We start from the raw sequence: 18,275 nt of genomic DNA, 5'->3' as shown, positions 1-18,275 counted from the left end.
TTTTAGCAAAAAAAGAAAAAAAATCTTAGTGATAGATTTTTAATGGGTAAGCACGAAGTAGAAATAAGATCTCCTTGTTAAACTATATAATTCTGTTGTAAAAACTATGCCTTAAGATTTTTGTTTTCCCAAATTGACCTATAGCTACACCTCAACCCCAATAAAAATTCCAGTGATGCTGAAATTTGCAGTTGATCCTCATTATCCACGCGCTCCATGTTTGTAGCTCTCCCTAGTCACTAACCTTGGTAACCCTGAGATCAATGGTTGTCACGCAGTCATTGGTGGACAGGTGAGCACAGAACAGTGAAAAGTTCAAGTCGCTCAGTGCACATTCACATTCTCAGCTGGGAAGTCGCTCAGTGCACATTCACATTCTCAGCTGGGAAGTCGCTCAGTGCATGTTCACATTCTCAGCTGGGAAGTCGCTCAGTGCACGTTCACATTCTCAGCTGAGGTTGAACAGGACGGCACTCTCCCTTCTGTTTTGCTCTCATGCTTGAACAGAGTCCTTTTTGTAGAGCATTTGGGGCCATGTTTTCCTGTTTTGTGCTTTTCATTGGTGATTTTACTGTTTAAAATGCCTCACAAGTGCTAAAGTATTGTCTGATGTTCTAAGGGCAGGATGGTTGTGATGTGCCTCATGGTGAAAATACATGTTAGATAAACAGCTTTCAGGTAGGAATTAGAGTGCTGTTGGCTATGAGTTTAATGTTAATAATCAACATTGTCTATTAAATAAGTTGTCTTTAAATGGAAACACACATTAAGACAAAGTTATGTAGTGATCAGTTGATGAAAATATTGTGACCAGATGCCCACAGCAACCCAACCTTCTATCCCTTTGGAACAGTGGGTCAGTGTTCAGTACTTCGGTGTTCACGGCAACGTTATAGAAGGCAATCATCACAGATGATGGGGATTGAACGAATATGAAAATAAAAAGGGCATGGCATAGCCAAGACAGCTTTGAACAAGAACAGGGTTGGAGGATTTATACTATTTGCCTTCACGTTTTACTGTAAAGCTGCAGCATTTAAGAGGGTGTGCTGCTGGCATACAAATAGACGTATAGATCAGAGGAACTGAACAGAGTCCAGAAATAGACTCACATATACTCTCTATTGATTTTTGACAAAGGTTCCAAGACAACCCAGAAGGGGAAGGAAAGTCCAGCCTGTGGTGCTGGATCAACTAGGCAAACAGGGAAACAGTGAATCTCAACACTGTTTATCCTCATAACTTGCGTATAAATTAAGTGGAGACAGATTGTAGACCTAAACATAAAAATCAGCAAGATAAAGTTTCTAGAGAATACAGGTGGGCAAGTATACCCTTCATGACCTCAGAGTAAACAAAGATTTCTTAAGGAGTAAATGACAGAAGACTTGTATCCAGAATGTATTAGAAACTCCAAAACTGAAAAGTAGTAACAAATAAAATTTTAAAAACAGACAAAAGCCTGCAATTGAAACATTTCACAAAAGAAGTTACATGAAGAGTCAGTAAGTCCCATGAACGAGTGACATTGTTGGTCATCAGGAAACTACACAGTTGACTCAGCTTAATAGATTTTGTGTTTCTTCAGGAAAAGGAAAATCTTTGTAATTTGGAAAAGAAATACTCCAGCCTCTCTGGGGGGAAAGGGTTTCCTGTCACCCCCAATACTCTGAAAGAGGTAAGCTGTGATTTTACATGTCCACTCCTTATCACCATAGAACTCAGGAGATGTACCTCAGCTTTCTGGGATTAGCTGACTGGGAAACATGAACTGAAGTGACTTCTGAAAGCACTCAGTGCTTTGAGGTTTTCCTGCCTTTCCTGATTTATGCTTTGAGAATTTCAGGGATTGTCTCTATGTCTGATGCAGATGCTGTGTGTGTGTGTCTACACTTTGCTTAATAGTGATGCTGTGGGTTACTTTGGGGTTTCAAACATTTAGGATCCAAACCAAAACTAGTCTTAATACCTCTTCTTTCATCTTGCATTTTCCTTTCTCAGTTTCTCATCTTTCCTACTTTCTTCTCTTTTTCCTACGTCTTCTGGGACATGAAAAGCCCCAGACATCTCTACCCTTTCCCCCCGTGTTGTCTAGGTTATTTTGCCCTAAATTCGAAAAATCCTGTTTACATTAAGCCATACGCCCTCTTTATCTCAAACGTTCATCTTTCCCAAGACCCCATCACCGCCCTTTCCAAAGTGTCTTTTTATAGAGCTACACTGCTATCATGGTAAAATATTTTAACTAATTTGGAAAATTAGAACCCTCACCAGAAAGAAATGGTTTTCTTCATCTTTTTTTTCAAAAAGCTAAAGAAAAAGCTTGCTTACGCATAAAATTTTTCGTAATAGCAAAAACCACTTTATAAACAGCTTTAAAAAGACAGCAAAGTTAGGAATTCCTTCATAGAAAATATTTTCTCTGTGTGTGTGTGTGTGTATATATATATATATATATGTGTGTGTGTGTGTGTGAAGTAAATGCTCGTCACATAATAGGTGTGACTTGATATGTACTGATACGTACCTTGGAAGCATTTTGTGAAATGTTTCCACAAAAGCTTTATTAGACCATTCAGTTATGGAGTTATTAGAACACAGAACTGGCAGATTCACTTTATGCAGATTCACTGCATAAAGGATGCTTGTGAATGGAGTGTAGAGGAATAAGATTATGTCAGTGAGGCGGGCAGGGGTCGGCTCTTGTGAGTCGTGTTAAAGAAATATGGTTTGCTTTATGTGGATGGGAAGCCACTGAGTGGTTTTAAGCAGGGAGGTGACATTATTTGAGATCCGTTTGTTAAGATCATTCTGAGCTGCTCTACCAGATTATAAAGAAGAGCTGCTGGAAAACCAGTGTGGCAGTGATTGCAGTATAAGCTGGAGGTGCTGGTGACTTGAATTTGAACAAATAAAGAAAGATGGACAGAACCAGCTAGATGCAGAAATGCTTTGGAAGTAGAGTTGACAGTTCTTGCTGATAGATTGGATGTGGGAGTGAAGTCCGTTAAGGGCATTGTCAGGAATGCTGCTGTTAAAAATTCTAGTTTGAATAATGAGGTGGATGGTGAGTAGCTGTTACTGAGATGGAGAAGACTGGGGAAAGAGTAGGTCTAAGTAGACAGGTATGCAGTTTGACTCTGGACATGAGTTTGAAGGGCTTGTGGCTTACAAATGCATTAGATAGGGTCTAAGGTCTCTTTACCTCTCGGAAGAATGAAATCTTTCCCTTCCTATTAGAGTCACTCTTTTTCTCTGCAGCCCTCCGGGCGTTGAAAGCCCATTTGGTGTTTTGACTGTATTTGTGTGTCTGCAACTCTCCTGTTTGTTGTGTGGCTATGTGTTCTCTTCCATGTCTAGCAGACTTGGCTCAGAAGATGTTTTGATTTTCTTTCTTTCTCTCATCTTTCTCTGTCTCCCCCCACTCTCTCATTCTCTCTCTCTTTTTTAAAAGAATGATGAATTTATATCCAACTCTTTTAAATAAGTCCCACTTTTGAAAAATGACATACATTTTTAAGCAATTAATTAGTTTATTACAGTTAATACAGGTATTAGGTTATTACAGTTATAATAGGTTATTATGTGAATCATATAGGAATCAAATTTTGGTTTTGAAAGAGTCTATCAACTTAGCCAAAGAATAACTCAAGTTGCTACTCTTCATTCTCATTCATTATCAGAGATAAAATAAATTTGAAAACCCAATTTTCAACTTCCTTTCTTAAATTTAATCTTATAAAACTTTACATACTACCTATTGCCCCTTTCTGAAGTGCAAAACTAAATTCAGCAGGATTTTGATATCTTCAATTTATGAACAGTCAACTCTGGTTTTCTCTACTTGGCCAGAATTATAAACTCTCAGTGAAAATCTTGTTTTCCAGTCTGGGATTTTTGCTTCACCAGCATAACAACATCTTACCTTTCCTGGAGCCACTGTCTGAAAGGATTGCTGGACAAGTAGAGCTCAAATATTAAATTCAACACAATTTACTCTTCAAAGAGAGCTGCTCATTTATACCCTTTATTCTTTTTTCATACTATTTTATTCATGTAGTGAAAATGTGAATGGTCTGTACAATTACTTTCCGTGGTAATTTACAAGGGCCTTTTCCTCAAATGTAAATTCAGAAATTTTTATTCTCAAAGATTTTGATTCGTGGGTATGTTCTCTAAGCTGAAGCCACAACTGAATCACTGAATTTAAAAGTAACTGAAAATTCCCTGTCCTCGAGGGAAGTTGCCTTAAACTGAAACACTCTTGAGCTGCAGCTTTGCCTTAGGGGTGTGTGTGTGAGTATGTGCGCACGCGCACACGTGTACACTTCTCTTGCTAGGGAAGGCTCACAGGAGAATAGTGTCCTTTTTATTTTCATTTTGTTGAGATGCCTAAAAGCTAGATTCCATTACAAATAAATTACTGCTTTATAAATGTCTTAGTGCAAAAGTCAGTAGTACTTGGTCTATATTTATTCACTCTCTAGTTTGTCAGGCAACAGAAGAAACAGAGAAAATCTTAAAGATTTATGGAAAAGTCTCTTGAATGCGAGAGTGGTTGCGTTGTCGGTTTCATGTCTCAGATTTATTTTTGTGTGTGATTATTTTAAGTGCTGTGTAGTGACAACCTTATTCAGTCAACAGAATGAATGCTGATATGGATGGATATTTTTAAATCAAAGGTATTGGGTTATTTATAATAAAGTCATTTTGATTTTATCTGAAAATTTACTTTTAATGTTGGAAATACAATTTTTCAAGATTAAGCATCATACATCCATTTTAATAACTGATGATTGCCTTAATGAAACATTTGATAATACCACAGATATCTGGCTGTGATGCTCTGAGCTAACTCCATTGTCCTGGAGCATTAATACTCTCGCATGCTTCAGCTCTTGCTTTCCTCATGTGTAATTTATCAATTCCTCCTTTTAGGGCTATATCATTGTAAATGAAATTAGTGAGCCATGTGGCAGTTCCACGAATCTCCCCCCTTCCACTCAGTTCCCTGCTGATGCTGACGCCGCTGCCACTGGGCCTACCACAGCTGTGCTGATGAGCCAGCCACAAAGTTCAGAGGTGTGTGGGCATGCCATTTCATTCATTCACTGCTTTCCTCATGTCAAAAATTAACCCATGGTTAACAAAAAGGTGAAGTGTGAGGCAAAGATATGTCTGGTTGACCAGAGGGCTGGAGTGATGCTCAGTTTGAAAAACCAATTTGGGAAGTAATGCTCTACTAATAATAACACTTGAAACCATGAAATATGGTACAGAGTATAGAGTACTAGGAGAAGGAAGTTCAGAAGAGTAAACTATATCTTAGCACTTTAGCCCTGCCTAGTTTTCTTAGAAACAAAGAGACTTTCTAAAATTGTAGGTTTGAAGCACCTTTCCAGTTTGATTTTATATTCGATTTTGTTTTACAGTACAGACTTCTTTTTAATTTTCTGCTGCTTTAAAATATTTGGGGAGAGACAAATAATAGTAAATTAAAATACCTCCTACTGATCCAAGTGTGGGATTTGAACACGAGGCTAATTACTCCCTGTCATTTATGACTCCTTGAGTAACATATAAGATAACAGAACAATGAGATTATCAATTTCATTTCTTCCTCTTATTCTTTCATTTCATATGGACACATAAATACTTTTTTTTTCTTCTTTAAAGCAAAGATCGTCTGTCTGTTCTGGATTTATGTTTCCTTCCACTCTTTCTTCTCATCCTATCACTGAACCTCCGTCAGCCCCTTGGCCTGAAGTCATGGCTCCCTCTGTCGATTCTTTTCCCTTAAATGACACACCTCCTCCTCTACCAGCTAAGAAACACAGAAGGCAACAGCAGCCGGACCAGCAGGTAATTAGGAACTGGCATTTAGAGTTTGGAAATTTTACCTTGACAACAAACTTACTGATGAGAAATCTTTTCTTCGGTTTTTCCAAAGATATTTTTTTAAAAAGATAAGGTTCATACTCCTTTTTTAAAAAGAACATTTGTTTTGTCCCTAAGAATGTGGGGATTGTTAGAGAGCTTGAGACCTTGACTGTCCACTCCTGGCTTTTGATATTTTGGAGCTAGTTTCACATCCTCATGCTTCAGTTCCCATTCAATCAAAATGTTGCAACTTCAGGTATTTTTCAAAATCATAATAATTATTTCCATAAAATCCATGGTATACAAAGTTGCTAGGTCAACACAAAATATTTTCCTTACACATTATTGAAACCATAATAGTAGACACCATTCCTCTGCTGTGAGTCAAAACTTCCTTAGCATTTTACAGATGTCTCATTTCTTCCTTCTAACAATCCCATGAAATATGAACTATCTCTGTATTGATGTGTAAAGAACTGAGACTCAGTGTTGGTAAGCAGTTTGTCCAGAGTCATATCACAAGCAGTGCATTTGGTCCATAGAACAACAGTTTTTTATTATATATTTTAAAATAAATAATTTCTTATTCCAAACGTGTTGCCCTCTTTTGGGACATTTTGTGAATACTCATGAACTGCCCTGGTGGCTCAGTGATAAAGAATCTGCCTGCAATGCAGGAGACCCGGGTTCGATCCCTGGGTCAGGAAGAGCCCCTGGAGAAGGCAGTGGCAGCCCACTCCAGTATCCTTGCCAGAGAATCCCATGGACGGAGGAGCCTGGTGGGCCCCATCCACGGGGTCGCAAGAGTCGAGCATGGCTTAGCCACTGAGCCACCAAACATTTTGTTTTGAAACTTTGAACTATAATCAAACCCTTACCTGGATTTGGCCCCAGAAGATCCTAAGGTGTCAGTCAGTAGGCCTCCCTAAGTAGGTGAGTTCTGGTCTGTTATGCCTTTCTTTTACCCTTCTTAAAGCTACCTTTCCTATCTATTATCTCTGGTTAAAGGACCATATCTCCTCAGTACTTTTAGGTTAATAAATATCTAGTATAAATAGATAATTGTTAGGTTAAAATGCAGATATTCTTCATGATTGAAATGTTGGAAGATTGATAGCAAATTTGATATCTCAGAGTTGCATTAATTTTTAGATATTTCGAAAGCCCGAGTTTAGTATTAAAATGATCCAACCTAAAGAACCTCTAATTAGGAAATAACTTTCCTATCAAAGACATTTTGGGGAAGGCCAAGAAAAATGTGGGTAAGTTTCAAGTTGGCAAAATGTTGCCTTACGAGTCTGAAGAAAAAAAAAAATGAAATGGTCAACAGGAGGATTTTTAAATGTGAGGGACCGCTGTGGAGGCTCCTTGGTCAAGATCTTTTTTTCAGTCTAGAAGGATGCCTTCTATGGAAACACTATGTGGATTTGGAGTGTGTTTATGTAATTGAAACAGGATTCCATCTTTAAGCCAATTTCCCTGTTTGTACTTTCTCTTCGTCTTCGTCCTTCTCCCGTTTCTTACTCTCCTCGCTCTGGGAGCTGTGCGATCACACAGAACTGTCCAGACAGACACGGGGGGCCTGCTTACATGCTTTGTCCACTGACTGTTCCGCCATCCACATGTCAGCCACCATAATCACCTGTAAGTTGTCCTGAGGCCCCAAGGCAGCCGGCACTACTGTCAAAGGGACAGGTGGATTTTTCTGAATTTTTCTAGGTTCAGTAATAAATTCTTCTCATATCTATGTGTCTTACCAAATGTTAGCCCAGGTCTCTTAGTGAACATAAGTTGAACAATTTTTTTCAAGTCTGTGTTAAAATTCCAAAGCTTCTTTGTAAATGCATACTTCTTAATTTCTTTAGTGACCTGTTTCAATTAGTCAAGTTTTGCTATTTTGCTTTACATTTGCACCTAAAGCATTTTAGAAGTCTGGAAGAAAGGAAAAAACAGCACCAGGAAGGCCTCTATCTGAGTGACACTTTGCCTCGAAAGAAAACCACACCTTCCATATCCCCACATTTCAGCAGTGCTACTATGGGGAGAAGCACCACCCCAAAGGTAGGACATGGGGAGAATCACGGGCTTCACCATCAGTGAGTCTTTCTGGCCTTAGGTTGACTGACATGCAAAGGCCTTAAAGATAATGCTCAATAATAGACCATTAAGTTTGCTTGTTGGGCAGACATGATAACTGAATTGCACTTTTTATCCCGTTCAGAGGACATTTGGAATTGTATGCTCTGGGACCAGAGCACCTGGTCCAGGGTATGTTCTGCCACCACCACACAAGTGGTGAGTGGCATTCATTTTCATGACACATGCCCAGGGCTGCATTCTAGATCTGGAAATTGGAGCATGTAAGCTCTGGATTCTAGGATTATTAGCAACAATATTTATTGGATCATTTCTTGGAACCTGACACTGGGCTATGCCTTTTAGGTATATTGTTTCACTGTAAAACTCACCAACACCATGCGGTAGAGGTATTAATCTGATTAGTGTCCCCATTGTACACATGGAGAAACTAAGGTGGAAGGAAGCTAGGTGAGTGGCCCACGTGTCCTCAGCTGGTTGGCACTGAAGCTGGAATGTCAGCCCATGTGGTGTGATGCCTGGGTCGCCCTTGTTCCTCTTCTGCTGACTTGCCTGAAGGGTCATGGCAGGATGAAGGCAAGGGCAAGAGAGAAGGAGGTTCCGAGTGGGACAGACGTTGGAGTCCTTCTCCTGCCCTTCATCAGAATAACTTTGTTTTTTATCTGTTTTATAAACTGGTGTTCCCAGAATGTTTTACCCTAGGATTTTGTTATTTTAAAAGAGTGCTAAAACCGCCGGGACAGCTAGTAGTATTCTCCAGTTTCTAGCCCACTTGATCGCTAGGAGCAGATGGAAGCTGGTGCCCTTGTGATGTGTGGATCGCCTCTGTCCTTGTGCATGACGTGCATGCATTCTTGTCCCTGCATCCACTCTCTGCCCCTGGCGCATGAAGGGCTTCTGAGTTTTTCTCGAAGGTGGGTTAGACAGTGTTTTCCCATCTGTCTTCGCTTCTGAAACTGCTCCCTGTGGAGGAACGGCTGTGACGCTGAGGCTGCTGCGAAGCTCTGGGCAAGTGACAGCAACTGGCCTGTCCCATTTAGCATCAGTACACTGGTTGCAAAGACCTGCCTTTGCTGCCTTCTGCGCTTAATCAGGAGCTAGGCAGGCAGTGATGTGGCCGTGTCCAAAAGGACCGTTGGCTTGCAGCTGGCCTGAATGTTTCCTCCTGGTTCTCACAGGGCCACCTGCCCCTGGGACAGAGCAACAGCTGTGGCAGCGTGCTCCCCCACTCGCTGGCAACCATGGCCAAGGACTCAGAGTCTCGGAGGATGCTCAGAGGTAGGTATCTTCCAGGTCCGGGGTCATGCCCTTTGTCAAGCATTAGAATTTCTCAGGGAGAGGGAATCAGAACAGAATTGGGGGTCATTAGGCAGGGGATCAACCAAAGTCCTAGATGTCACTTTTTTATTTTTATTTTTTAAATCTTGTTGACGCGTAGTTTGCAGTGTTGTGTTAATTTCCGCACTACAGCAAAGTGATTCAATCAGCTTTGCTCTTGATGTGTCCCCTTAGAGGGGGAATGTATATATAAATCTCCTTATTGTTGTATCGAGATAAGTTTCCTATATGCACACGTGGCTGGTACATACCCATGACACTTTTTATAATTGCACTGTAACTCTCCATTCAGAACGGCCCCTAGAAAATTACTAACCTTCTTATCTGATTGAAAGAAAGAGAAAAAAGACCGCTGAGATCCTGACAGGTTACCAGGGCACTTGGCTAAGTCGCTCCCCTGGTTTGTGGCCGAGCCACTCTCCCACTGGAGGAACGACTCACTCACTGAGCTAACGCAGAGAACCAGCGGCCCAGCAGACTTTCCTCAGGCCTTCTCATGTGGGTTGAACTTTAATGCGGTCGTTAGGTTTCAGGTAGAATTGGATTCCCAGCATGTTCTATTTCTTTGAAATAATACATTGCATTTCTAATGGGATTCTCAAGCAGTCTGTGTACGGCTAGAAGAAAATACTCTAAGGCAGTTCCAGAGGTGAGCTTCTTGTGAAGAAGATTAGATTTATTGTGTTAAAATGGGGCTTTAGGTCAACATATATTGGCCTTGACTTTTGAGCAGGTATGGTGCTAGGCAGCAAACATGCAAATAAATGACATGATCCTTGCCCTCATCTCATGAGGAAGACAGAAACATAGCTGATCATTTCAATCAAATGTAAATGCAATGTTGGAGCTGTGCCCAGGATGCGAGTGGGATGCTGACAGGATGATGGGCATCTTTCCTCTCAACGTGTTCATTTTGAAGCTGTTCCCTCTAAGGTGGCCAGGATGCAATTCTGACTGCTTGGCATCTTTGCTAATGTCACCAGAGAATAGTCACTATTGGCATCAAAAATACATTTATATACTGGTGTATATATATGCATGTATAGATAATGTGTGTGTGTGTGTGTCGCTAAGTGAGATGTACATACATATATATGTATCCTTGAAAGAGGATTTCATATCATTAACAGTGTGATTTAAGAGTTAATAGAAGTTATGGTATTCATAAAAGTGGTTTATAATATATGAGAGGTTTTATTTATTTTAATAAAATGCATTTGACTTAACTTCTTTTTATCATAATTTCTTAATAAACTAAAATATCCCATAGTTTATAAATAATTAAACATAAATGAGTATATTTGGCTCTCATTTATTATTGTTCACTTGTGGGTCTAGTATGTTTTCTGTTGGAACATTTTTCTGTGATATTTATAGACTTCTTTTTGAATATTTTTCCCACTGGCTGAAGATATCAAAGTTCAGATTGGCCACAACACATACTTTATGTTGAAAGTTTTTTCCTTAAAATAGAGAGGAAGAAACACTAGACCTGAACACCAAATAGATTTGTAAAAATGAAGGGCTGTAAACAATATCACTTAAGAGGATTCTTGTGAGAATATGGTGAAACTGAAGGGATGTTTGGTCTCTATTTTTCTCATCTGTGTTCCCCTCAAATAATGGGATGCCCTATGTTAGGTTCATGGAGAAAAAACTGAGCCAGTTCCCTTAGGTCCCATTAGGTACCATCTGCCAAATCTGTTGTGTTGACCTCTTTCGTGCTCCTGTTCTTCACTGGTAGGTCTTGTGTGCATCCCAGAGGCCCGCAGCCTCAGTCCTTCCCTGCTGCGGCTCTGAGTGGCGTTCCTCCTAAAGAGTTTCATGTCGTGATGATGAGACAGTTCCCAAAGAAATAGAGAAGCATCATGTGTGTGCTGATGTAAGAGGATGTGATATATCTTGTGAGGCCAGCCTGCCACCTTTGACTCCCCCACCTAGAGGAGGAGCGGGTAGGGACTGCAGTTTTTAGAGCTACAACAGACTGTAAAAGTTGGCAGCATTTTCTACTAAACCCATACAGGTGGCTCACAAGGACCGGGAAGGATGAATCATAATTTCATTTAGAATTGTTCCACTGTCAGTTGTTGGCACCATTAAAATAGCAAACGCCAAGTAAAACGTCCATGGCTTTGAAATGGACCTTGCACATTTTTCATGAACTCAAATAAAATAGACCTTATCATTTTCATGACTTACACTATTAACTTAAATGACCTGTTTTTTTGCTGCTTGTTCATAATGGATCCATCAAGGACAATGGTGTAAGTATAAGCCTTCCTTCAATAAGCACTCTTGTGATAGGCCTGACAGTGTGACTCATGCAAAGGTCTGAGAGCAGAGTTTAAAGCAAAGAGCCCAGGAACTCCACTCTTAAAGTGGTAATGGTTATTGGCTTTTGTACAACTTGTGAACCGTTCCTTTGTAAGCTTTAGAATGAATGAAATCTTTGTCCTTTTTCTTCTGTCCAATGCAGGAAAGTCCAAGAAAGGTATGACAACCTCCCTCTGTGGTGCTTTTGTTTCTAGCAAGTAGTAAAAGGTCATGTCAAGTCATCTTTAAGAAATGATCAGATTTAAAACTGTACAATGGTGGATTTTTAGTCTAATGATTATTTCTTTTACACAATAGAGGGAAATTGTTGCACATTTGCTAAAAACACAATGCTGTGTGCAGCTGCTGTTCATTCACAAGCAGCTGCATGACCCTTTTTGTCTTGGTTTTTTATTGCAAGGTCAGATCATGCAGGAAACATGAGTGATTCGGAAGCGTTGCTTCATAAGACTCAGTATCTAGATAAAGCAAAGAGTGGGCTTGTACTGTGTATAGGCTAAGTGTAAGATATGATGTTTCTCCTTTATAAAGGTCAGGTATAAATAAAGCAGGCTATGTGAGAGGATGGAAGGATTTAGGCGGCTCCTAATATTCCATTTAAGCCTTAAAACCTAGTATAGGGTGAAAGTGAAAGTCGCTCAGCTGTGTCTGACTTTTTGCGACCCCATGATCTATACAGTCCATGGAATTCTCCAGGCCAGAATACTGGAGTGGGTAGCCTTTCCCTTCTCCAGGGGATCTTTCAAACCCAGGGACTGAACCCAGTATAGAGTGAAGAACTGTCTAAATGACTGGCTAGAACAAATGATTCTTATGTGGCTAGGTGATAGTAATGCAGGGCATTACAGAACTGATTTGTTATAAAGTTGGATGAATTGTGCTTCAAATCATTGAATGGCATATTACAAACCTTAACTTTAAAAAGCTATTTGTTAGCATCTTCTTGGAATAAAGAATTGTTTTATAGATATACTCTTGTTTTTATTCTCCCTGTTTTCTGGTTGAACATGTGTAACGATTTCTCTCTCTATTTTTTTCTATAACAAATCTTTTTTGACTGTATGCATGTATCAGAAGCTTGTTTTTGTTTTGCTGACTTCTTGAATTCTTCTCTATAAATTCAAATTTAATCTAAAAATATGAGTATCTCCCCTTGTCAAGCTGGTATTGGTACTAACACTGTCAATGACTGCATGTTGGAAGAGTGTGTTTTTCCTGTCCCCTTGTCACCCTTTTTGATCTTGTATCTTTTTCCCTTTCTCTATCATTCTTCTCATTCCTGACTTGTCCTGCACCTTCATCTTCCGGCTGTGGACTATGGTTAGGAAGAATGAATTTCTCAGCAGGTGAGAAATTGTCAGAAATACTGGTTAATTTTATCCTCTTAAACCCAGGTTACAAATTTAGGTCATTGCATTTTCTGTATTAAGGCCCAGATAACCATTTTAAGGTATATAAGATACATTTAGAAAACATTAGCAAGATTATATATCCCACAGTGGTTAACTCACAAAGGACTTTTCAGGTGCAATTAGCCAGAATTCATAGGGATTGGTACTTTAAAAATGATAATAATAAATGGGCCTTGCACATCCAACCTACTGGCTCTTCTGGGACAGTGAAGAATGTTGAGTTGATTTGGGTTCCATGTATGCGCTGTGCTTAGTGACCAGCCTCAGGTGTTACCAGGTCTCACTTTATAACCTTTGTAAAGTGCCCAATTCAAACAGCCCTTCCTGTCCAGTCAGAAGGGTTTAGAGTATTCACAAGGCCCGTTTTACTCTTTAGATGTTGTCCCACTGCTGAATATTATTCTTGCCACATAATTTGAAAAGAAAAACAAAAACCAAGCAATCTCATGGATTTCGGAAAGTCTCATTTTCCCCCAATCCACTTACTTTGCCACACCTGAAACAGTAAATGCATTCCACTTCCTTATTTCGTCACTAGTGTATTTGAAATTTATGAATTCACTCAGTGACCTTTTATATTGTGACATCTGATTACTGAACAAATGGGATTCGGTGCTGAACAGGACATACATGGCCCCCTCCCTGATCACCGACACTTGAGTGGAGGCTTAATCCGGCTCACGCCTCTTCTGGGCTACTTCACTATACCAGCAGTCATCCTTGGGCCTGCTGCCAGGGAACCCTCCTCCCTCTCCTGAGCCCCTATCCTATCCTTCTGTTGAAAGTATCTGTACCTTTAAATGGCCAGGCCAGAGCCTGGATCCCAAAACCAGCTCCTAGGAATCACGCTGGTGCAGTTCCAGGGTCACAAAGGAGAGGTCCGTACCCTTATTTGTAATTTCAGGGATCACTTGTTTTTTTGGGGATTGCTCAGGAAGGAGGAGGCTAAGCCAGGTGACAGGTGAGTTTGTTGGGATCAGTAGAGTGTTGCTGGTGGTGGGGAAGGAGGGGCTGCTTAAGCTGGATGTTCCCACTCATACTGGATCCACAGGAAACCAAAATCCTGCCATGGAAGCTACTTGTTAGCAGCAGCCTTTTTCATTTAAGTTGAAAATGCAGGGTGTTATCCTATCACCGGGATGATGGGAGGCTCTCTGAGACACAGAGCAAAGACATAAAATAAGATAAAACACACAGCGAGGCGACCTGGGGAATTCACAGCTGCGGTCCTAGCAGCGCAGGCTGTAACAGCAGCTGCTTGTGCCCACGCTCGGAAACCTGGGAGTCGTTTTAGTTTCCTGTCTCCCTCTCCTGCAGGTGATAAGTTCATGTTCTTATTCTGTGATCCATTTGGGAAAAAAATCCTGGATTATCTGAGGAGCAGGGCATAGTTACATAATCGCATTACAGGAACTAGCTTTTCCTCACTGTGAGGAAACTGAAGGGAAGGGAGGTTGTGACACGTCATCACCAAGGAGACAATTGTGTTTTAAATGACAAGGGTGTCCTTTAGGGATTTGGTTTTCATACTAAAACAAGGGAGGATCTTCCATGTGATTGGTGCCAGCATGAACTTCTCTTTGCCAACAAGCCTTTTCTGAAAGTGTAAACAAAGATATATGTGTGACCTTTCCAAATAATCTCTGGTATTTTTTGTCCCTCCCTTTTCCATAATGAATAATTGGAAACAATTTGAAAGGAGCAGTTAGTAATTCCAAAAGTTCAAGTATCAAAGGTAAATATTTAAGTAATGAATTATTTTGCCATGTTTAAGATTGAAAAAAAAAGGCACAAGCTCCACACTTATGAATGTGCTGGCTTTTGTAGTGCTTTATGCATTAATCATTACAATTGAAGCTGTTCTCTCTAAAGCCTCATGGTCTGCTTTTGTGTTTTGCATCTTTCCTTAGCAAAGTGATATGTAGTTTTTACATATGTGTGTGTGTTTATAATTTATGGTTACATCTTACATTAAGGAAACTTATTTTCCCAGAAATGCCTTAACCTGAACTAACTTATTTTAACTTCAATATCTAAACTGCTCTAAACTAGTGGCATGGAAACCCCTCATGGAACTCAAATCATTTTACAGATTTAGTTTTGGTATATAATGTTTTGTTGAAGCATCACAGATGTGGCATCTGTTTTTAAATGAAAATGTTTAATCAACAGCTGAGGAAGCGGTTTGGAATCACTTGCCTTCTTTTGCCCTCTGGCCTGTTTTTTTGGTCATTTCATTACTAATTAAAAACCTCATAGAAAGGTAGGTAGGGTACAAGAAAACAGGGAAAATCCAGATGGTCCAAATATATAGTCTTAACAGGCCTGGTAGTACATTTGATCTGGGAGAAAGTGATTGTGAACTATTGTATTGGCTAAAGAACAAATTTTAATGAATTGAGGGATGCGTTTATCACTATGCCTCCTGATTCCTGAGTACATGGTAAACAGAGAATTAAAACAAAAGATAATTCGATTTGTGATACCCAAAAGCAGCTACCAGAAGAAAGCCATAGAATAACACGAAGTAAAGCCTGTGGCCTGGTGTGCCAGCCAAGCAGGTACGGGGTGAGGAAAGCCCCTTTACCAGGGGCCCTTTTGCTCCTGTGGATATGATCCCTCCTTTCATATGGTTGTCACCAACTGGCTGCAGGCTGGTGGTTAAGGCAGAAGAAGGAAGAGAGCTAAAAATAAACTGATTGGCTGATCACAGCTACTGGAAGGATCGTTGATTCTGAGTGTTTTAGATAAGTCATTGGCAGACGGGGATTTGGAAGAAAAAAAGAATGAGAAAAACGTGCATTTGGAACATTAAGCAAAGTAGAAATGTTAGTGATACAGGTTTCTCAGATCCTACACCTAGATGATCTACTTGCTGTTTTATGACCAGATCAAGTACCTTTGAAACTGGAATACCACTGAAGAAGTGAACACCCTAAGAGCCTCGTGTCGCTTGTCATAAGAAGTCAAATGATTTCTCTGTATAAATGAATTATACAATTAAAAAAAGAGTCACACCCCTTAAAAAAAAAAAAAAGAAGTCATCTTGCTTTGCTTAAACCCAGCTATTGTTAGAGGATTTGAGTCTTGAATTATGTTTCTGTTTTGGTTTTGTGTGTGGGTTTCTATGTGAGCTGATGTATTGTTCTCCGCTGTGCTGAGATGTAGAAATGGCATAGGAAAGTGTCAAGTGATCTGCTGACAAAAAAAAAAAAATCACTCACAAGACCACTTCTTTGAAACTCATGCTTGCCCTGAGCATGATGCTGTTTCTTTGATCTTCTTGGCTTCAAAACAAATTAGACCAAGGCCCCAACTTCATAGGCAGATGTTTTGGGTTGCTGGTTTGAGAGTCTTAGAAGATCTAAGACTGAAAAAATGAGGCATACGAACATATTTATGGCTCTCTCCTTAGGATATAATCACCAACAGATGAGTGAAGGACAAAGGCAGAAGTCTTCTGAATTTTACAACCGCACGGCATCTGAATCGAATGTCTACTTGAACAGTTTCCACTACCCAGATCACAGCTACAAGGACCAGGCCTTTGATACTCTGAGCCTAGACAGCTCTGACAGCATGGAGACCAGCATCTCTGCCTGCTCACCTGACAATATCTCTAGGTAAGATGTACTCCTGGGGAATGTGTCTGGTTTGGAAAAGCACTTGCTTGTTTCAAAAAGTAAAGCCATCAATCTGAGGCAATGTTTATGTACAAGCCCAAATTTCTTAAACAAAAAGAGCTACAATACAGAAGAGGGTTGAGTGTCCTGGTGGTCTTTGAAAGTACTTTCTTTGTATCCAGAGTGACTTGAGCCAGTCACACACCATCTAATCCATTTTCTCCTTTATTTCTTTACACCTGACTTCACATGTATATTGTGCTTCAAAATGGATTTGCCTCTGTTGGTTGACTCCAAACTTCACTAGGACTGCTTGTAAAGATTTAACCATTCCCATTTGTGTTCGTACTTTGAAGCAAGCAAAAGTGGACTTATGGGATCATGGCCAAAAGTGCATCTAAAATATAAATCTAGTTATAGTGCTCCTTCAAGAGCTTGTGATGATGCCTTGCAACCTTTTAAGTAAAGTCAGACCTCAGAGCCTGGCATTCTAGATCCAGCCCAACTGCGTCCATGCTGTCCTGCTACGCTGCCCAGAGCTTCTTATTCATTGAGAGGGCGATGGATTCTCAGATTTCTGTGCCTTTGACCATATTGGTTCTAGCCCTGGAATCATGTCGTCTGCTGTTTCTTTTGTTTATATGCTCATGCACTCCACAGATCCTTACAGAGAACTCTACAGCTAACAGTGAGCTGAAGTTGACTCAAACCAGTTGCAAGAGTCAAAGGTGCACACCTCCTCCTAACTCTGATCAGTGATGTCATGTTGATAGTCTGGGACTGGCCACAGTGGGAGTATTTACGCCACGTAATCAGGGGTTTTGTTTTACTCCAGAGAGCTGATCTACCAGCACACCACTGTCTAGAGTCAGCTCTTCCTTTCATTTGTATATTCCCTCAACCTGTGCATACTGAGCGTTGAGAGTGTCTAGCATTGCAAAATGTCTTTACCGTCCCCTGCCCCCTCCCACTTTAGCTTGAAGAAAGTCTCCTCACCATTTAAGCTCAAACTGAAGTTGGAAACTCATGAAAATTTCTCCTTTGAGAATGTCTTTCTTTCATGTTTCCATGGAAGTTGATACTTTTTTCTATTGTATCACTGATCACATTGCAGTATAAAAATTTTTCTTCGATAATTAATTGGCACATTCCTAAATGTCAGGGAGGATGTTTAATTAACTTTTGGTTTCCACATTCAGCAGAAATCTTGGCACATAGTAGGTATTCAGTTAGTGTTGGCTGAATAAATACCTCAGGATATAGTAGACATACTTTCAATTTTTATTTTTTTCTTTTTTTGTTCTGTTTCAATTGACTGAGAACCATTATGATTTCAACCCCAGGAACACCTAGTGTTTAATAATGTCCATTGAGCAATTGTGTGTCTGAAGTGAAAATGACTAATTGAATGATGACCGTCAAACAAATCTTCCTCTATTGCAGTGAAGTCACAGGCTAAGGACAGGAGCTCTCTGGGCCTTACCTGACTGCTAACTGTGCTGCTTGAAGTGGGTCACAGATCTCTCTAGGTCCTGATTTGCTAATCTGCTAAATGGTGTATGGTTCCTTGAGTGCAAGAGGATGATGGATT

The 18,275-nt window shown here is 40.1% G+C and overlaps 1 protein-coding gene across 8 annotated transcripts in view; it reads left to right on the top strand.

Moving 5' to 3' along the window:
- Positions 1 to 18,275, top strand: part of PHLDB2 (pleckstrin homology like domain family B member 2) — a 243,949-nt gene that overhangs the window by 208,380 nt on the left and 17,294 nt on the right. For 3 of the 8 annotated variants that reach the window (XM_070454904.1, XM_070454905.1, XM_020898773.2), the window contains 6 exons: positions 1,589 to 1,678; positions 4,939 to 5,082; positions 5,677 to 5,862; positions 7,801 to 7,941; positions 9,156 to 9,255; positions 16,477 to 16,684. In XM_070454904.1, the coding sequence (XP_070311005.1) occupies positions 1,589 to 1,678; positions 4,939 to 5,082; positions 5,677 to 5,862; positions 7,801 to 7,941; positions 9,156 to 9,255; positions 16,477 to 16,684 (869 nt within the window). The remainder of the gene's footprint in view (positions 1 to 1,588; positions 1,679 to 4,938; positions 5,083 to 5,676; positions 5,863 to 7,800; positions 7,942 to 9,155; positions 9,256 to 16,476; positions 16,685 to 18,275) is intronic. The other 5 variants (XM_070454908.1, XM_070454906.1, XM_070454910.1 and 2 more) reach the window with 4 other exon arrangements.

This window comes from Odocoileus virginianus, chromosome 25 (assembly GCF_023699985.2).
Source record: "Odocoileus virginianus isolate 20LAN1187 ecotype Illinois chromosome 25, Ovbor_1.2, whole genome shotgun sequence".
NCBI lineage: Eukaryota > Metazoa > Chordata > Mammalia > Artiodactyla > Cervidae > Odocoileus > Odocoileus virginianus.
This window is presented reverse-complemented; position numbering and strand designations above follow the sequence as displayed.